Source organism: Cetorhinus maximus, chromosome 14 (genome assembly GCF_964194155.1).
Source record: "Cetorhinus maximus chromosome 14, sCetMax3.hap1.1, whole genome shotgun sequence".
Classification (NCBI taxonomy): Eukaryota; Metazoa; Chordata; class Chondrichthyes; order Lamniformes; family Cetorhinidae; genus Cetorhinus; species Cetorhinus maximus.
The window spans coordinates 97,159,448-97,177,525 of record NC_135892.1 but is presented as its reverse complement, the minus strand read 5'-3'; the positions used below and the strand labels follow the sequence as shown (position 1 = coordinate 97,177,525).

The 18,078-nt window shown below is 39.9% G+C and overlaps 1 protein-coding gene across 2 annotated transcripts in view; it reads right to left on the bottom strand.

The window, feature by feature from the left end:
* The window catches only part of heatr1 (HEAT repeat containing 1), a 76,977-nt gene extending 60,847 nt beyond the window's left edge, over window positions 1-16,130 (bottom strand). For both annotated transcript variants that reach the window (XM_078557277.1, XM_078557278.1), the window contains exons 1-9: window positions 15,984-16,130; window positions 13,310-13,526; window positions 12,814-12,955; window positions 11,822-11,923; window positions 11,085-11,225; window positions 10,262-10,473; window positions 5,115-5,239; window positions 1,362-1,476; window positions 208-315 (exon numbers count right to left, since the gene is read on the bottom strand). In XM_078557277.1, coding sequence (XP_078413403.1) covers window positions 208-315; window positions 1,362-1,476; window positions 5,115-5,239; window positions 10,262-10,473; window positions 11,085-11,225; window positions 11,822-11,923; window positions 12,814-12,955; window positions 13,310-13,526; window positions 15,984-16,125 — 1,304 coding nt within the window. In that variant the 5' untranslated portion in view covers window positions 16,126-16,130. The remainder of the gene's footprint in view (window positions 1-207; window positions 316-1,361; window positions 1,477-5,114; window positions 5,240-10,261; window positions 10,474-11,084; window positions 11,226-11,821; window positions 11,924-12,813; window positions 12,956-13,309; window positions 13,527-15,983) is intronic.
* Window positions 16,131-18,078: the final 1,948 nt, after the last annotated feature.

Genomic DNA, 18,078 nt, shown 5'->3' with positions numbered 1-18,078 from the left:
AACAAGATGGCTATGGGGTGACACTCCAACTGGCTTCTGTCACTGCCCCCAGTTTACTTCTCTTCCAATGCGGGTAAAGCATCTGGACTCAATTCAGTGTCTGCCTGAAGCAATACAACTGGGAGCAGGAACTTATTGCTGGTTTGTGCTCCAACTTGCTCGGTCACCATGCCACATTCAAAGCAGGTATTCCTTCCTTTTGCTTACTTTGTTTCCACAAGTCTGACCACGGGCATAATTTTCTGATTTACAGCAGAGAGACTGTCAAGGTTGATATTCTTTGTCCAATGGGAGAGGTACTCCTCAAGAAGCACACTAGAATACAGAAAAATAATCAGATCTAGCACGACTGAATACAATAATAAAGATAAATGAAGCACAGTAGTAAATCCCTACTGAACTGCAGCCAGATATTTATCAATATAAATTCCACCAAGAGATTCCTGCCTGCAGGCCCTTGTAGAAGACGATGTGTGATTAACAGCTGCAATTACATATTATTCAGCACATTTATCAAATAGCAAATCTGCTCTGAAGATTTTGCCACATGTAATCTATCACTTACGAACTCAGGACAAGAGTGTTTTATTATATGATGCTACACAAACTTTAAATAAAGTACAAACCAGAATAATTCATGAATCCCCTAATTAGTTCACCAAATAATTTTATAACATTTCCCTCTAATATTCAGCCTGCAATCTTCAGCTTACTTTTATACTACGTATAATGATTATCCTTCTGTGGATTTATTTTCTGACTTTAAAATAGCTTTACAAAATTAGTTCTGTCTTTTGCACTTAACAATGTACATGTTTTTGAATTACATGCAACTCACAAAGCAGAAGTAATGACATTGGGATTTTGTTTTAAATCAAAACCATCAACATGCTGAGTGTGTGCACCAGGGTGCAATGGAGGAAAGTAAGCAAATGATGGAGCACAAAGTTGGAGTAGAAAGTGATACTGAGGAATGGAAGAGGGAGGGGCTTTGTGTAGAGTGAACAAATGCAGGAGGGAGGCTCGTTGTAAAGGAAACAGGACAGTTTCTAAAGCCAGCAATGGTCTGCTAGACCATGCATGAGCAGCCAGCTGGCAGAGCCAATGAGTGATTAGAAGATGAAATGTGGAGCTTGAGGTTTCTTTTTCTGAATTGTTGAATGCATGAATGTTACAAATTTTATTTTTCTGTATATCGTGAGACAAGTGGGGAACTGTAGTAGTGGCAGCATCTCACAATTTTCAGGAGGAACAAAATTGAAGAGAAAAATCTTGGCTAATAGGGCTGATGATGTTATCTGATGTAATTGGTAATCACAAGAAATGTCATTGAACAGGAGTACACTGCAAATTATTTTTACTTGGCTACAACTTGGTCCAAGTTGCTCTCCAGCGTAATGTTCTGAAGTATGGCTTCCAGCAGTTGGATGTGGGTTTGGCAAACGGAAGTTTCTTCCAGCTCTTCAGCCATTTCAGCTGAGGAGATAAAGAAATATTGATGAGTCAAACAACAATTTACATCAGCCACAGTTACATAGGAAAACAGAGCTAAGAAAACTAAATGGTAAAATGAATTAAGTACACTATCCTTTCACCTTCAGCAGCAGGAAACAAATTCAGGCCAAATTATAAGGGTATTAAATGAAATCAGTTTCACATTCTTTATTTAGTTTTTTGTACCCAGTAGTGCCCAGCTAAAAACTTAACAAGTCAGTATAAATAGTTTGACTTGGAGTTAATGTAAATGGCATTACAAGGGATGTTCTTCACAGTTTGAGTTAAGGCATATTGTTGCAGGAGAGCAAAAAGCTTTATCAGATCTTATCTGAGCATGCCTAACCTGGGGCAAAAAATGGCATTGGTTGGCTTCATGCACACAAAAGCCCCTTCCCCAAATAATGGAGGCTGCCCTGCTTGTGTGCTTCATACATCACCCAGTATGGTGCCAATCCATACAGAGTTAAGTTTGACATCTGCTGAATTAAACGATTTTTGTCAAGGTAATGCATATTGAGAAAATGGAACATAGCCTCCCCTGGCCAGAAGTAGAGGCCATCATCCAGGATTCTTACTGGGCTGCAATTTGAGAAGTGTTTGTGCATGGATGTCAAATATTGCCTGAATTGATTCAGTTGTGATGCCACCCATGATGGATGGAACTTCCTGCTGACATTTGCTGTTAGGGCTCACATGTGAAGAAAGATCTCTTAATGGAGGTACAGGAGGATTAAAACTAACTGTAGAACTTTATGTGCCAATATGAGCAACAGACATCAGGAAAAGCAACGGAGCTTTAAAAATAATTTTATTCAGAAACTAAATAAAAATCTTATGTTTGCTTTAAAATGTAAAAATTATTTCCAGTTTATAACCAATATTTCTGAAGTGCAGCTAACTAGGTTTGGTTAGGGTCTTCAAGAAGGGAAAACAAAACAGCCTTTCAATTATTGAAATAACAATATTATAACTGGCCCCTTCTGGGATTTATAAGATGATTCAGTCATTTTATTATTCCAGAAGCTGAGCCACACAGAGAGGCAAGATTCCAGGCTCAAATCAAGCCTTATTGAATCAGAACAGCAGTGATCGCTCTCCTGGGTCAGGAAGAAGATCATTGAGGGTTCTGAACTCTCAAACATCGCCCAGAAACCACTGCAGGAAATGCATCTACCGAGAAGTGGATCAGTAGCAGAATGGCTTGCTGCAATGCCAAAAAACTTGAATAATAGCTACTTGGTAGAAATACCAGTATGGAGCAGCAATTGTGGAATCAAACTCTGAGGCAGGGTTGATGCATTTCGGAAAGACGAGGGAGATGACACAAATAAAGCCCTCAATTCTGGAGGCTATCCAGATAACTAACACATGGGTATATCAGAGAAAGCATGAATATGGCATTGAGATAGAGGGTCAGCCATGATCATATTGAATGGCGGAGCAGGCTCGAAGGGCCTATGTTTCTTAAGTCTGATACATAGCCATTGTAAGTATATGCATAAAGCATCTACTCTGGACTTCACTGCATCAAACAGTTAACCAGGTACGCAAGTGACTACACATATTGTTACTTCTGTGAGTTAACTGCTGTGAATTGATGAAACAAAAAAAACACACCATTTTATTCATTTCTAAGAAATGTAAACCACAAATTTTATAATGACCCTCGGTTGTACAATTTCTTTCACTGCAAAGGAAGACTTCTTGAAACAGAAGTGATTTGACTATTACTTTTGCCTTCCTAAGTAACTGAGATTCTAGAAAAGTTACTCTTAGACAAAAAAAGTGATAATTATAGCATCAACAACATGTATTTATCATAGTATCTTTAATGTCCCAAGATGCTTCAAAGGGGAGGTATAAAACAAAATGTTGCTGAAAAGGGAGACATGTTGCCAAAGCTTCCCATTTTGCACTCACTAGAACAAAAAGAATGCCAACTTTCAAGTGATCACAACAATTTATACTACAGGAAAAAAGGGGTGCAGAGGGTTGGCAAGCTGATTCTGATTGAAGCATTGCCATGGAGAAAGCAATGGGGAACTATAGGCTTCCCATGCTTCTGGTTGCCAGGTAACTAGGCCTTATGTCCCAACAAACAACTAGCTGTTCATAACAGGCAGACCAGAGACCATACTCAACCAGCCTGTGTATGCAAAACCCCCGTCTCTAATTGGTTGAGGTGTTGCCATGGAGAAAGCAATGGGGAACTACAGATTCTGGGTAAAAAAAAAAGGGTGCAAGGCTTGAACATATTCCTTTTGTTTGCAGAGAACATATGAATGTATGTCGCTTCTAGCAAGCATAAATGAGCCATGTTACAAACTCGACTGATTATCTTAAATTGCTTGATGTAGCTATTAACGCATTCAGGATTGTTCAGCAAGTGCTTCCCAATCACGGAATCACATCTAACAGAAAATGTTTTGTTTTGGGTTTTGCAAGTATAGGCTGGTTGAGTACGGTCTCTACTCTACCTATTATGAACAGCTGGAGGAATATATGTTGTTTGATTCAATCATCCAATTGTTAGGATGTACTGCCAAGTTACCTGACAACCAGAAGCATGGGGAACGATGCTTTCTCATGGCAATGCCTCAACCAAAATCGACTTGACAATTAATAAGCATCCTTTTTCCTGTAGTATATATTATGATTGTTTGAAATATGGCATTTTTGCATTTGTCCTTATGAGTGAAAGATGAATTGCTTCTGCAACATGCCTTTCATTTCAGCAATATTCAAGCTCTGGATGACCAAGCGACTGTGTACGAAACAAAATATGACCCTGGGCAACTTTACGTGAAATTAGGATCTTTGATCAATGAGGTAAGTTTTAAGGACTGTCTTAAAGGAAGAAAGAGAGATAGAGAAGCAGAGTTTTAGGGATGGGATTCCAGAGGTAAAGGCAAGGCCACCAATTTTGGAGGGGTTAAAATCGGGGATGCTCAAGAGGCCAGGATTAGAGGAGCGCAGATGAGCAGCATTTTCATAATTAAGTCAGTAGGCTATGGGTTCAAGTCCCACACCAAGGATTCATGTGCACAATTTAAGCTGACATTCCACTGCAGTACTGATGGACGGCTGCATGGTCAGAAGTATTACCCTTCAGATGAGGTGTTATATGGAGGCTGTTTGCCTGTGCCAGTGCATATTATTCCTCTGACACTACTTGAAGAGGGTCAGTGTATTTTCTCAGCATCTTGGGTAACATTCTTCCCTCAACCACCACTCCGAAAAACAGATTAACGAGCTAGTTCATTGCATTCCTGTCTGCGGCATCTCAATGTGCACAGAACGACTGTCACATCTGCTTGCCTATTGACCATTGCACTTTGAAGTAACTCAGAATGTGAATGCTTTGCGACGTTTGATTGTCATGCTAGGATGCTGTATGAAGCCTTTTATTTAATTCAAGGGTAAATCTTTTTAAATTCACAGCCAGAGGCACAAAAAAATTCAATGGATTTAGCAAAGAAATTTATTTAGGTGTACTAATATCTCAGGGGCAGGCAGAAAAGGATACTGTTATCCACTGACACCCAGAATGATTTTGCCACAAACGTGTACAAGCATGCAAAAGCAAATGTATTTTTAAAAAATCATCGGAATGATACCTGTGATTATGGAATGAATCAGAGTGGGTAGAAAATAGTGAAGCAAAGGAGAAACTTGGTACTGAGCATCAATCCCTTGGAGAATTGTAACGAGGTCAGGGATATTACAGAGATGATTAAACGTTCTGCAAAATAAAGAAAACAATGATCAGACAATGAAGCAGGGAACCTAAATTATTCCTATTGCTGTGTCTCCTAATCAATTAGAGATAAAAGACAAACATCACTTCAGTGATAGGAGACAAGAAAAACCAGAGTTGCCGGAAATATGGAACAAAAACAGAAATTACAATGTAGTTGAGTGACCATCTGAAAGAGAAAGAGCTATGGGTGGGATCCTTCTTCATTGTGATAGCTGCCCAAATAACCATCACCAAGCTGAATTTTTATATGGAAAGCCTGTTGTACATTAGGATTTTTTTTCAATGAACTGAATAAATGCTTGTTTCTCCAGGATACAATCTGCAGTCAAGTAAAGCATGTAAATAACACTTCAAATGGAGAAAATGGCAAACGGCTTTTGATGAACATAAAAACACACAGAAAAAGGTAAGCTTCTATATAGACTGAACACATCGATGTCCAGACTGTCTATTTAAAAAGTATGTGGACTCAGTGATTGAACTATCGTTACTGTGATGATAAAAAGAAAAAAAAAACGCTGGAAAAACTCAGCAGGTCAGACAGCATCTGTGGAGGGCAACAGAGCTAACGTTTCAGGTCAAGATGATCTTTCATCACAACTGAAGAAAGATAGAAAGGTAACTGGCTTTGAGCCAGTGATAGCGGGGAGGATGTGAGGGGGCAGGAGGAACAAAAGAGGTCTGTGATAGGGTGGAAGACAGGTGAGATTAAATAACAAACTATTTTGTTGTTCAAAAGCCAAAGAGAGCAGTAATGGGTATAGTAAAGAAATAAATTATGTGACCAGATGAGGCATGAATGGCTACATAGTAGCCAGCTGAATGCAACAAGAAGGGATAAAGAAAGAAAAGAGACGAGGCTGACCAGGCAAGAAACACAGAACAAGGTGGAGGCAGAGGTTATGATCTAAAATTGTTGAACTTAATGTTGAGTCCCAAAGGCTGTACAGTGCCGAGACAAAAGATGAGGGGCTGTTCCTCGATCTTGCATTGAGCTTCACTGGAACTCTGTAGCAGGCCATGGATAGAAAAGTCAGAGTGGGAGCAAGGTGGAAAATTAAAATGACAAGTGACAGGAAGTTTAGAGTCATGCTTGTGAACTGAACGGAGGTGTTCAGCAAATGGTCACCCAGTCTACTTTTGGTCTCCCCACTATAGAGGGGACCACATCGTGAACAGAGAATTCAATAAACTAAATTGAAAGAAGTACAATTAAATTGCTGTTTCACTTGGAAAGTGTATTTAGGACCTTGGATGGTGAGAAGTTAAAAGGACAGGTTTTATACCTCCAGTGCTTTTTTAAAAAATCTTTCACGGCATGTGGATGTCACTGTTTAGGCCAGCATTTATTGCCCATCCCTAATTGCCCTTGAAGTGGGGGTGGGGAGCCACCTTCTTGAACTGCTGCATTCCATGTTGCGTGCGTACGCCCACAGTGCTGTTAGGAAGGGAGTTCCAGGATTTTGACGCAGCAACAGTGAAGGAACAGCGATATAGTTCGAAGTCAGGATGGTGTGTGCCTTGGTGGGGAACTTGCAGGTGGTGGTGTTCCCATGCATCTGCTGCCCTTGTCCTTCTTGATGGAAGAGGTCGCGGGTTTAGAAGGTGCTGTTGAAGGAGCCTTGGCGAGTTTCTGCAAAGCATCTTGTGGATGTTACACATTGCTGTCATGGTGCGTTGGTGGTGAAGGGAGGGAATGTTGAAGGTCGTGGACGGGGTGTGAATCAAGCAGGCTGCTTTGACCTGAATTGTGTCGTGCTTCTTAAAGTGTTGTTGAAGCTGCACTCATCCAGGCAAGCAGAGAGTATTCCATCACACTCCTGACTTGAGCCTTGTAGATGGTGGACAGGCTTTGGGGACTCAGGAGGTGAGTTACTCGCTGCAGAATTCCCAATCTTTGGCCTGTTCTTGTAGCCACAGTTTTTATATGGTTGGTCCAGTTCAGTTTCTAGTCAATGGTAACCCTAAGGATGTTGATAGTGAGGGATTCAACGATGGTAATGCCACTGAATGTCAAGCACACATGGTTAGATTCTCTCTTGTTAGAGATGGTTGTTGCCTGGTGCAAATGTAACTTGCCACTTATCAGCCCAAGCCTGAATGTCATTCAGGTCTTGCTGCATATGGACACAGATTGCTTCAGTATTTGAAGAGTTGCAAATGGTGCAGGCTATTGTGCAATCATCAGCAAACATTCCCATTTCTGACCTTATGATGGAAGGAAGGTCATTGATGAAGCAGTTGAGATGGGTGGGCATAGGACACTACTTGAGGAACTCCTGCAGTGATGTCCTGGAGCTGAGATTATTGACCTCCAACAACAACAACCATCCTCCTTTGTGCTAGGTATGGCTCCAACCATTGGAGCTCTCCCCACTGATTCCCATTGACTCCAGTTTTGCTAGGGCTCCATGAGGCCACACTTGATGCCACACATTTGCCCGGAAAGGTGTTGTAGGAAAGGGAAGAGATGTTAGAGATGAATGAGGAGTATACCAGGGTGTTTCGGAGAGAACTCTGAAAGGGAAAGGCAGGGGAAGGTGTGTTTAGTAGTGGCATCACACGGGAGCTGGCGAAAATGGCAGTGGGTGATCTGTTGAATGTGGAGGCTGGCAGGGTGAAAGGTGAGGACCAGGGGAATCCTATCATGGTTTGGGAGGGAGGGGAAGTGATGAGAGCAGAAGTGAAATAGATTGGACATGATGGAGGGCCCTGTCAACTACAGCAGGCAGGGGAATCCTCAGTTGAGGAAAAAGAAAGACATATCGGATTTCTAGCATCCACGTTATCTTGCTTTCGTAGCTTTATTGTGAAACAGCTTGAACAGTATTGCTTTTCTCATGGATTTTTGCAATTTGCATTATCCTAACACGAGGGTTATTTTTTTTACTCAAATGATTCTTCAGGATAATAGTTTTGAACTAAATGTATCATCATAAATAACTGCCCCTAAAATGCCTCAACTGCATCCTATTTAGCAGATTGAAGTGGAATTACAAAGTTGCAGGATAGTGGTCAGCACTATCAAGTACTAAACATTTCCCAAGTCTGGAAATTGAATCACAGAAATATTCCAATGTCACATTGAACTCGCTAACATAGTCCTTATTTCATTGGAGGAAAAGTCACCTGGATCACAGATTAAGTGTGAAACATTTAATAGTAAATGTTTTCACAAATATATGCTTTTTAAATTCCCAAAGTAGCTAGTGGCCTCAGCTAGAAAGCCCCTTTCACTCCAGCAGTTCCTGGTGCAAATGAGTGTTTTTGACCTTTAATTTATACCACTATAGAAATAAATTTGCTTGAAGATTACCATTTTTTTCAAATGAATATCCATCTACCTCTGGTTCATTCACAAAATGTTACAGAAATGAGATATTACTCAGGGAAGAAAATAAAAACAACAATCGGAACATGGGTAAACAGTAAAACAAAAGATGTGATAAGCTTTTTCTTTTCATTGCTAACCTCTACCACCTAGAAGGGCAAGGGCAGCAGAAGTATGGGAACACCACCTCCTGCAAGTTTCACTTCAAGCCGCATACCATCCTGATTTGGAACTATATTGCCATTCCTCCACTGTCGCTGGGTCAAAATCGTGGAACTCTCTTCCCAACAGCACTGTGGGTGTTTCTACATAACATGAACTGCAGCGGTTCAAGAAGGCATCTCACTACCACCTTCTCAAGGACAATTAGGGATGGGCAACAAATGTTGGCCTAACCAGCAACACCCACATCCCACAATGGAATAAATAAAGAAAACCCTGTCTTATGTTTTTCAACACCCAAAGGTGATTAAACAAACATACCAATGTAACACTAAAATAAAAGCAAAATATTGCAGAAGCTGGAGGTCTGAAACAAAAACAAAAAGCTGGAAAAACTCAGCAGGTCTGGCAGCATCTGTGGAGAGAGAAACAGAGCTAACATTTCAAGTCCAATATGACTCTTCTTTGGAATTCCGAACATGGGAAGACCTGTTGAGTTTTTCCAGCATGTAATGTAGTCGTGCAGTACGATCTCAAAACACCATGCCCTAGGCATTTATGACTGGTCATGGCATACAGACCCATGGTGTATATTTCCCTGTGTTCGCATTAGCAAGAATGTAGTTAACTATTTGGATTTTGGCTCCTTTTTAAAAAAAAAAATGAAGTCACATTCTCTGCCTAGTCCAGTAACGTAAGAACCATGCTAACGTTACCCCTGCTTTCATACTGTCTGCGGCTGTGACGGGTTGGTTCAGCTCTGTAATACAGCCTGGTTCCTAGGGTAAGTTTGTTTAGCATAAGTGTGAAGAGAAGCTAACTGATTAGAAAGTGAGAACAGGCTTTAAGTGTCCACCTGCAGAAATTAAATAGCTCCACAGAATTAATAAGGCATCTCAAAGGCAGAATCACTTGAGAAATTTCTGTTACCATGGACAACCAGAATATTTCCTTATCTGCATTATTAGGTGGGGAATTAACAAAAGAATATGCTTTTTATTGCATGCACAAATATAACTTCCACTTCTAAAATTATCCATTTCATGTGCAGTATGTATATTTGATGACCTCCCCAATCAAAGAATCTAAAGCAAATGCAAACTAAAGTGTACCAGCAAAGCTCCATGTCTCCACAATATTTCTGATTCTTAACATTAATACAATAGAAACACATCAGTCAGAATCTTCACAAGGACAAAGGAAAGGTGTTGCCTCAAACTGCAGTTTTTGTTATTTGGTTTTCATCTTTTCTTAGTGAATAAAACTCTTATTGAACCATTCTTCAGTCCCATAACTTGGGTATGGATGCAGTATAGTTCATGGGCTTGGCTATCCTCCAAATTTCCCTACTTGATGAAGGAGGTGGCATTTGTTATAATGGATAATGGAGGTGTCATTGTTCAGTGAAGAACTACTTGTGTTTATATGCTGATTATAACATAGTAAAACATCCCAAGGCACTTTCTATTGACAATTAAACCACGGAGCACAAAAGAGAATATTGTACTTACTTTTTACTAATATTTTCTCTCTTTTGGTGCTGCAGTAAAATAATCAGGCAACTCAGTCCCTCTCGTATCAGAGTTGGAATCTTCACAAGAGCTTTGCTGATCTGCTGGGCCAGAGTGTTTAACAGAGAGGTTTCCATGACAACCTTAACAGCAAGCTGACAGATTATCATATAAGTAGCAGCTCTATAATCTGCCAATGAAGATTTCAGTCCCTAAAAATTAGAAGAAAAGCATTTATTATGACAATGCCCCACAATACAGATGACAAGCATAGTATAATTCAAATGGGAGTACTGAGTGCCATTTAAAGAATTTTATTATAGGTGACAACAAAGAGCATACAATCAGAGATCACCGCTGCAAGGGATGTTGTTTTTTGGGCTTGACCTTGATAGCTGAAGCTAAGATGCTATCAAGAATTAAACTGGTGTATTAAGAAGCAATTCCCCACCCAACAGTGTAATCTATCCTTTGGCAAATTATTGGTTAACTTTGTTTTTGAGCTTCTGTACACAATGGACAGTGCAGCCATAACTAGTGAGTGTACTGAATTCAGCATATTATAAAATAAAAAACAAAGTGCTGGAAATACTCAGCAGGTCCAACAGCATCCGTGGAGAGAGAAATAAAGTTAACTTTTGGGTCGAATATGGCTGTTCTTCAGAACATTCCAGCACTTTGTTTTTTTTTAATCAGATTTCCAACATCCACGGTATTTTGCTTTTATTTCAGGGTATATATTTAAGGTAAAACAAATGTCCTCTACATGATTTAACTTCACACACACAGACAAACACAAACACGCAGACATACAATGTGTTACCTTCTGGATGTATGGAAGCAGTTTGGCTACTATGGTGTCTGTTATCTTTTCCGCAGCATTTAATGCTAGCACAATGGTGGATGCATAAAAAGAAAAAAGAACCCTCAACTGTGCTGCATTGCCAGGATAATCTGCAAATGCCTAAAAAAAAAGTGAAACTGATAGTTAGAATTATTTCATATTAGAATTTTTCTTTTTGATGACCAAATTTTCAGCATTTCCTCCTGACAGCTGCATTACATGCCCACGAGTGTCGGAAAGATCCCTGAATTTCCATGTGGCAATTTTCACGTGTGAGCTCAGACAGTAAATCGCCAGTTCATTAACTGTGGAGAACATCATATGCGAGACAAATTCTGTGCCTGCTGACCCGAACATACATGGATTTTCCAGTGCTAACCACAGACCGCAGTGACAACCATGGTTTCTTTTATCCCTCCTTAGCCTTGGAACACTGAGACCAACAATAATGTCTTCACTATCAGCAAGTGAGATCAGTAGCACACACCAGGTATTAAGCTGTGGTGTTTCTTGGTCTGCATGATTCAGTACCATGCCTTGCAGTGCCTTTTTTAGGGATCTTTTGCACCACATCGACAAAGGCAGTTTTACAACATGCTTTCAAACAAACTTACATTTTTGAAGCACGCGTGTGAAAACGGTCATGGCAAAAATTCAAATCAGGTTACAGATGAAGCTAAAAGCTTCAAACCCGAAGTTGTTTTGAATGTACAAACCTTGATAGCTTTAGTTACCAGACTGCAGATAAAATCCATAAAGTTCAGGTCTTTGTAACAATGTGTGATTAATGTACTTCTTGCCAGTGGGACGCCTGGTTTCTGTACAGATAATGAAAAAATGCAACAACTTATTGGAATGGTAGTTTGCAATAACTACAGCTACGTCATCCAAGTACAGAATGGCTGATTCAGGTCATAGCACACTGCATTCCTGGTGAACATCTTTTCTCACTCAGATACCACCATGTGCCTCATACTACACCATGCCCCTCAAATGACATCATATCCCATCAAGTGATGTATTATCCAAGGATAATGAATTCTTTCTTTTCCCTCCCTGCATTATTTACACTACATCAACTGACTTATAGAACTTACTTGCGCATCTTCTAGTACCTGGATCAAAAGTGGTTGAGATTGACTCTAGATATTTACAGAGATCTCAGTGCACTAATTATAGCTAACAGTTGCCAAAGGGGGTGTATGGTTGAGGGGCTTTTCCACAACAATTTCAATGCTAACCATTTATTGGATCATTGATAATAACAACAAACATGAAGAGAATTAATACCTGGTACGAAAAATAGCCCCATTAACCCATGTCAGCAGCACTGATAAAAATATTTTGCTCTGGAAACCTGCCCAGAAAGTCGAAAGATGGTCAACTGCCATTAGCCAAGCTCTTGTAGAATTTACAAACTGAATTATGGGAACAGTCAGTCAATTAAAAAGCAATTTTGACAGGCAGGAAAATTACAGACTGGTCCAAATGCATTCATCGATTTTCACCACACAGCCATCCAAGTTAAATTCTAATATGCCTTGATTCTTTCAAAAAAAATTCTGAAATATATGCTAAAATAAAATGGCCACAAAATCCCTGAGGAATATCAAGTATTCCTATCCATTGGCTATCATAGGTATGATAACAGCAGAATAAAAAATCTTATATATGCTGGTTTTAATTACATTGTTTGAACGATATCTACCTGTATGGGCTCCAGCCAGTGCCAGCGATGAGTTGGGTCACTGATTTTAAGAAGCTGAATAACTCTCACAAACACTTTGGTCTCATGATAGGGAAGAATGCAGCCAATCAAACTGTCCTGATTGTACAGATGAATGTGGAACCTAGTGAAACGTGTACACAGAAGTTAAAACCCTTAAGATCACATTGCTCTAATCATTTTCATGTAACGGAAGTAACCGGCCCACCTCCTCAAAACAACGTGTGCTATGAGCACAAGTGGCATCGTTCAGCAAAATATTTTATTCTGCTTGAAAAAAATCTACTGATTCCTTGCTTACATTGGTTACTGCAAAATAAAAAAGTGATCGGCAAGAGGGTATAGGTTTAGACAGAGGTCACTTTGATTAAGAACATAGACATTCAGAGTTTTAATAGGTTCAAATCTGTTTGTCTAAGAAAAAAATCTATTATTTTCTAAATTCTAAATCATTAGTACATCATGATTGTCAACTTACCTGTGAATAAGCCATTCAAGGCATTTCTGGGCTGGTTTTAGCATGAAATATGGAGATAAACGTGTTAGAAAAACCAATATATTCTCACTGAGCTGGGCGTTCACTTCTTTAGTCTGAACACTACGCTCCAGACCTTTGGAAGCTTGGCTGAAGAGTGTTGACTGAAAATCTTCAAAAGATGGATCAATTCCAATAAGTTCCTCGAGACCTGTACATCCTTTGTGATTGCAGAAACAGTGTTAGAACAAATGATATAAAGGAACTTTAAAGGAAGATATTATGCCATTAAAACCTCCCATTTAAAAAAAAAGTATTATTAATTCAACTTTTACTTAAAGCTTAGACCATAAGCCATACAACTTTAGAGATGGATTTGAGCTTTAATGCATCATAAATCCTAAAAGGTTACTTTGAGTCCAGTATAAGTCACCTATAAACTGTAAACATAATTAAAGAAAATATCTATTGTGCACTTCATAACATCGACATGCATGCATGCTCAGTTAATAAGCCTCCTCCAAAACCAATCTAACAGATGGCAATTGTTTAATTATTAGAGGGGATTTACATGCTTCAGGAAAGGAGGAGTGCGGGTAAGGGCAAGAAAAGGAGCACAAAAAGCAAAATTTGACCCCCAGGTGCCATTTTTGTATTCAAACAGAAAATATATGTTTGCACCAAGAAAAAAAGGGAGCTGTCTGAAATTGTAGCAAATAAGAGCAGCCCCTGAAGAAATGATAAAGTATACATTTAATTTAATGAGAGAGATAACGGACATTCTATGATATAAAAAAGTGGGGCCTCAATTGCACAAGCAGGTGAAAGGTGAAATATAAGCAAAAGCTGGTGCGTGATGTGATATTTTTATGGTTGCTAGAACTGTGGAATTCAGATTGCAATCTTCATATTAATAGCACTATCAGAGAATTAGGTGGTAATGGCACACGGAGACTGGTGAGTGTGAAAGGATCAAAGTGAAATAGTTATGCATGGGGATCAACTGGAAAAAGTGTATAAAGAGCTGGTTAGGGAAGCAACAGTGAAGGGAGAGGCTGTGGAATGAGCAAGAAATTATTGTCAAATAAGTATCAGGGACTGGGTTATGTATTTAGGAAAAGGAAATGTCACAGCAGTTTTAGTGACGACTAGGGAAAATGCTGTTCCTAAAAAGGCAGATGATTTACTGCAGAGTACGGTGGTGGACATTGAACAACGAGTGGCTGGGGTATTGCAGAGCAGAAGAGTGGTAGCCCATGTGTAAATTAACGACACCGGGAAGAAGCAGTCAGATATCCAAAATGCAAATTTAAGAACAATGCTGGGAAAGCACGAGAGGGGCTGCGTTCTCTGAATAATTACTGTTTTTCTGGAAAATGACAGCAGACAAAGCTTCTGAGGTCCCAGTCTACTGGCTAGGTTTTAAGCATAATGGGTGAACTTATTCGATATAGACAAGACACACTTGTAATTTGTAATGACAGCCTGTAATTTTCTGATAAGGTGGCAATTGTATGAGAGTCACTGACAGTGGGAGAAAACTCTTGCTGGAGCTCACAAATAGGAACATTGAAGCCAACGAATGGCTTGCTATTTGGTGCTGTTTGAGGATCTTGGACTTTTAGATAACAGATTGCTTCAGAGAAAGTGGATTGATGCCTTCAGTTTGACGAATCAGAAAGGATAGCTGTCAGCATAGAGATGTGAATTGAGATTCATTCAACCATATATGAGGGGCTATAAAGAGCTTGGGTGGTGGGCTAGGAGAGAGGCAGGAATAACAAGGCAACAAGGAAAGCCAGACAAATGAAACAAACACAAAGGGATGCAGCAGGTGGAAATGAATTCAATGTGTAGCCATACAGTTTCTTCCAAAAAGATATCATAGTAGGAGTAATTTTATGTATGTTCAGAAGAATCTTGAAATTAAGGAAGGTGAATTGATACCATAGACAAAGACAGTAAACAAAGTTGTCTGTATTCAGCTTACAAGCAGATGGAGGGAGAATTAACAATAGTTTCTACGGTGTGCCTGGTCAGAATAAGGGCGATAACGTAAGATGAGGTAAGGACAACATGTAAGTACAATAATGTAATATTGGGTAACTTCAATCCACACGATATAAACTGGGAACTGGGAATAAAATCAGACCTTCTGAATGAGTATTAGCAATACCTAATATGTGAAGGACCCAAAATTCACATACAGTTCTGATTCTTAAAAGTGATCTGGATGACACACACACACACGGTAGTGCTGGAACCTCCAGTGAGTAATGATCACAGCAATTAGCAATGGTAAGGACTACGACAAAATATATGATTTTAAAAATGACAAGGTTTAAAAGGAATGAGGGATAAATTAAAAGTAAGTAACTGGAAAGGATCTCAGTTCAGGAAAAAATGGAACATTTGAAGATGATGATGTTAAGTATGCACATGAATACTCCAAGGAAGTTAAACTCTAAAATTTAACCGAGTGGGACAACCAAAGTGGGAATGAAATAAGATAAATTGCATATACTAAGGTATACAAGGTTTTGCAGTGGTGGCGTAGTAACCTGGCAGGTGTCGGCACCCATCTGTGGCAGGTATAGCAATCCTGACACTTTAGTAGTAACAACTCCCAAGGACAACTTGTTGCAGTATGGAAATGCAGAATGGATTCAACACTTACCTATGGCATAGAAAGTGTCTCTGTCAATAGTAGCAGCTTCCTTACAATCAAACAACAATGATGCTGCTTCTCTGCGAGACAGGAGACTTAGGTCATTCTGCGGTAGAGCCAAGCGTTTCAGCTGAAAGGCCAAAGAGGTCATTTTGCTCTCCTGGTTGTGGAGGGGGGGGGGGTGTTGGGGAGGAGGAGAAAATGTAATGATGAATGCATAGTATTTCCAAGGTCAAGTGCTCACTATGGCAATTTAATTTTTAATAAAACACAGTAAAATGCTGGTAAGAAACTTGCTTTCGAATAACCCTTTTTACCATTATAAATTGCACCATATAAACTAACAGCTCTACTTTGAAGTGCGTTTGTCAGGTTTAACAAGTTTCCTTGAAAAGATGTTTCCCAGCACAACACTTATCCAGGATTTTTTCATAAGAAGTTAATTGATTCTATATGGGTTTGAAGAATCAGCAGAAGCAAGGTATCCATAACAAATTTAATAAACTGTCCAGAATAAAGCAAAAATTATTTTATTCTATGTTATAACCTCACGTCTTTTTTTTGTAAATATTTACAATTATTGGTGAAATACAAAAGTAAACTATATGGAAACATTTTAATGCCTACATTTTAATAAAAGCAAATTGCTGAAAACTCACATTCAGATTTGTCAGCATCTGAAAACAAACACTAGTCCCTATTTCACTAGATATCCAAGATATTTACTCTATATATAAATCATCAAACCATCTGTTCTTTTTGATAAAAAGTATTTTTATATTTTTTTTAGGTAGTGATGTGCACCAGTTTTAGCCGAGAATGCGACCTGGTCTCAGGCCTTTGCCAGACACATTAATCTTGCTGCTACAAGGCTACTGGATAGATGTGGATAAAGGCAGCAATTAGGACTCCTATCGTTGATCAGTCCAGAAAGAACCTTCAGCCCCCTAACTCTAACAAAATGTCTGGCCATCCACTGTTAAAAAAATACACAGGCAAATTAGCCAGAAAATTGGCTTTGCTCGCTTCTCTATACACCTCCACCCCTCACCTGCATGGTCTCTTAGTCCTCCACTTATTTCCTGAGCTGTGGTTCCAACATTCCTCACCCACCACCTCCACCTGGCTGAACATGTTTACCCACTGAATTTTTTTCCAACTCCACTCACTTGCTCTTAGTAAAAGCCATTATTATAGATCCTAGATTTGTTAAGATATGTGGATCCCGCCCCACCCTGTCAACTCAGCTTACCCCAATCCTCCTCAGATCCTCTCTGGCCACTTCTCCATGACACTGATGACCATCAGTAAAGCTTCCTGCTTTTGCTCTGATCTTAGAAAGTATCTACGCTTTCAAATTTCATTCATTGCTCATCTTCACTTGGTCCGTTTTTGATTATTCTCTCCCCTTTCTGGGCCTCGCTTTCTCCATCCCTGATGATGATTTCTATGGGCACCCATCACAAACCCACAAGTACCTGGAATAACTATCTTTCCTTCTCACTTTGAGCAAAGGTTCTATCGCTTCTTCCCCATTTCTCAGCCTGCTATATTTCTTTGTTAACTGCACTTTAGAAACCAGCTAGAATTTTACCAGGGATTTGGGGATGGGCTGGGAGGTGGGAGGAGTGCCAAATGACGACAGAAGGCATTGGGGGGGAAGCCTGGCATGTTCCTGCTGCTATGGGATATTCCAAGCAGTGGGAAGTAATAGTGCAGTGGCCTGCCAATCAGAGGTGGGTGGCCAATTAGATAATTAATTGGCCTATTGACAGATAATCATTTTATCAGCACGCTAGTATTTCACCAGTTTCAGAATGCCCACCCCATCATGTGGGAAGACCGCCAACTAAATCAAGGTAGCTTCCTGGAGTGGGGCTCCTTTACAGTGGGTCCATGGCAGCAATGGCCACACCCACAACCCCGCTCTGTCATTGGAGGGTTTACCTTTCTGAGCACCAGGGTCAGCCTGCCTGGCCCTACAATATATTTTCCTCCAGCCCTTCGAGGGCTCCCCAAAGCGACGCCCCCTCTTTAGCCTCAGCAGCGGCTACCTCTATCAGTGGCGCTACCGTGGCTGCAGAGCTGCCATCCTTAATGGGAT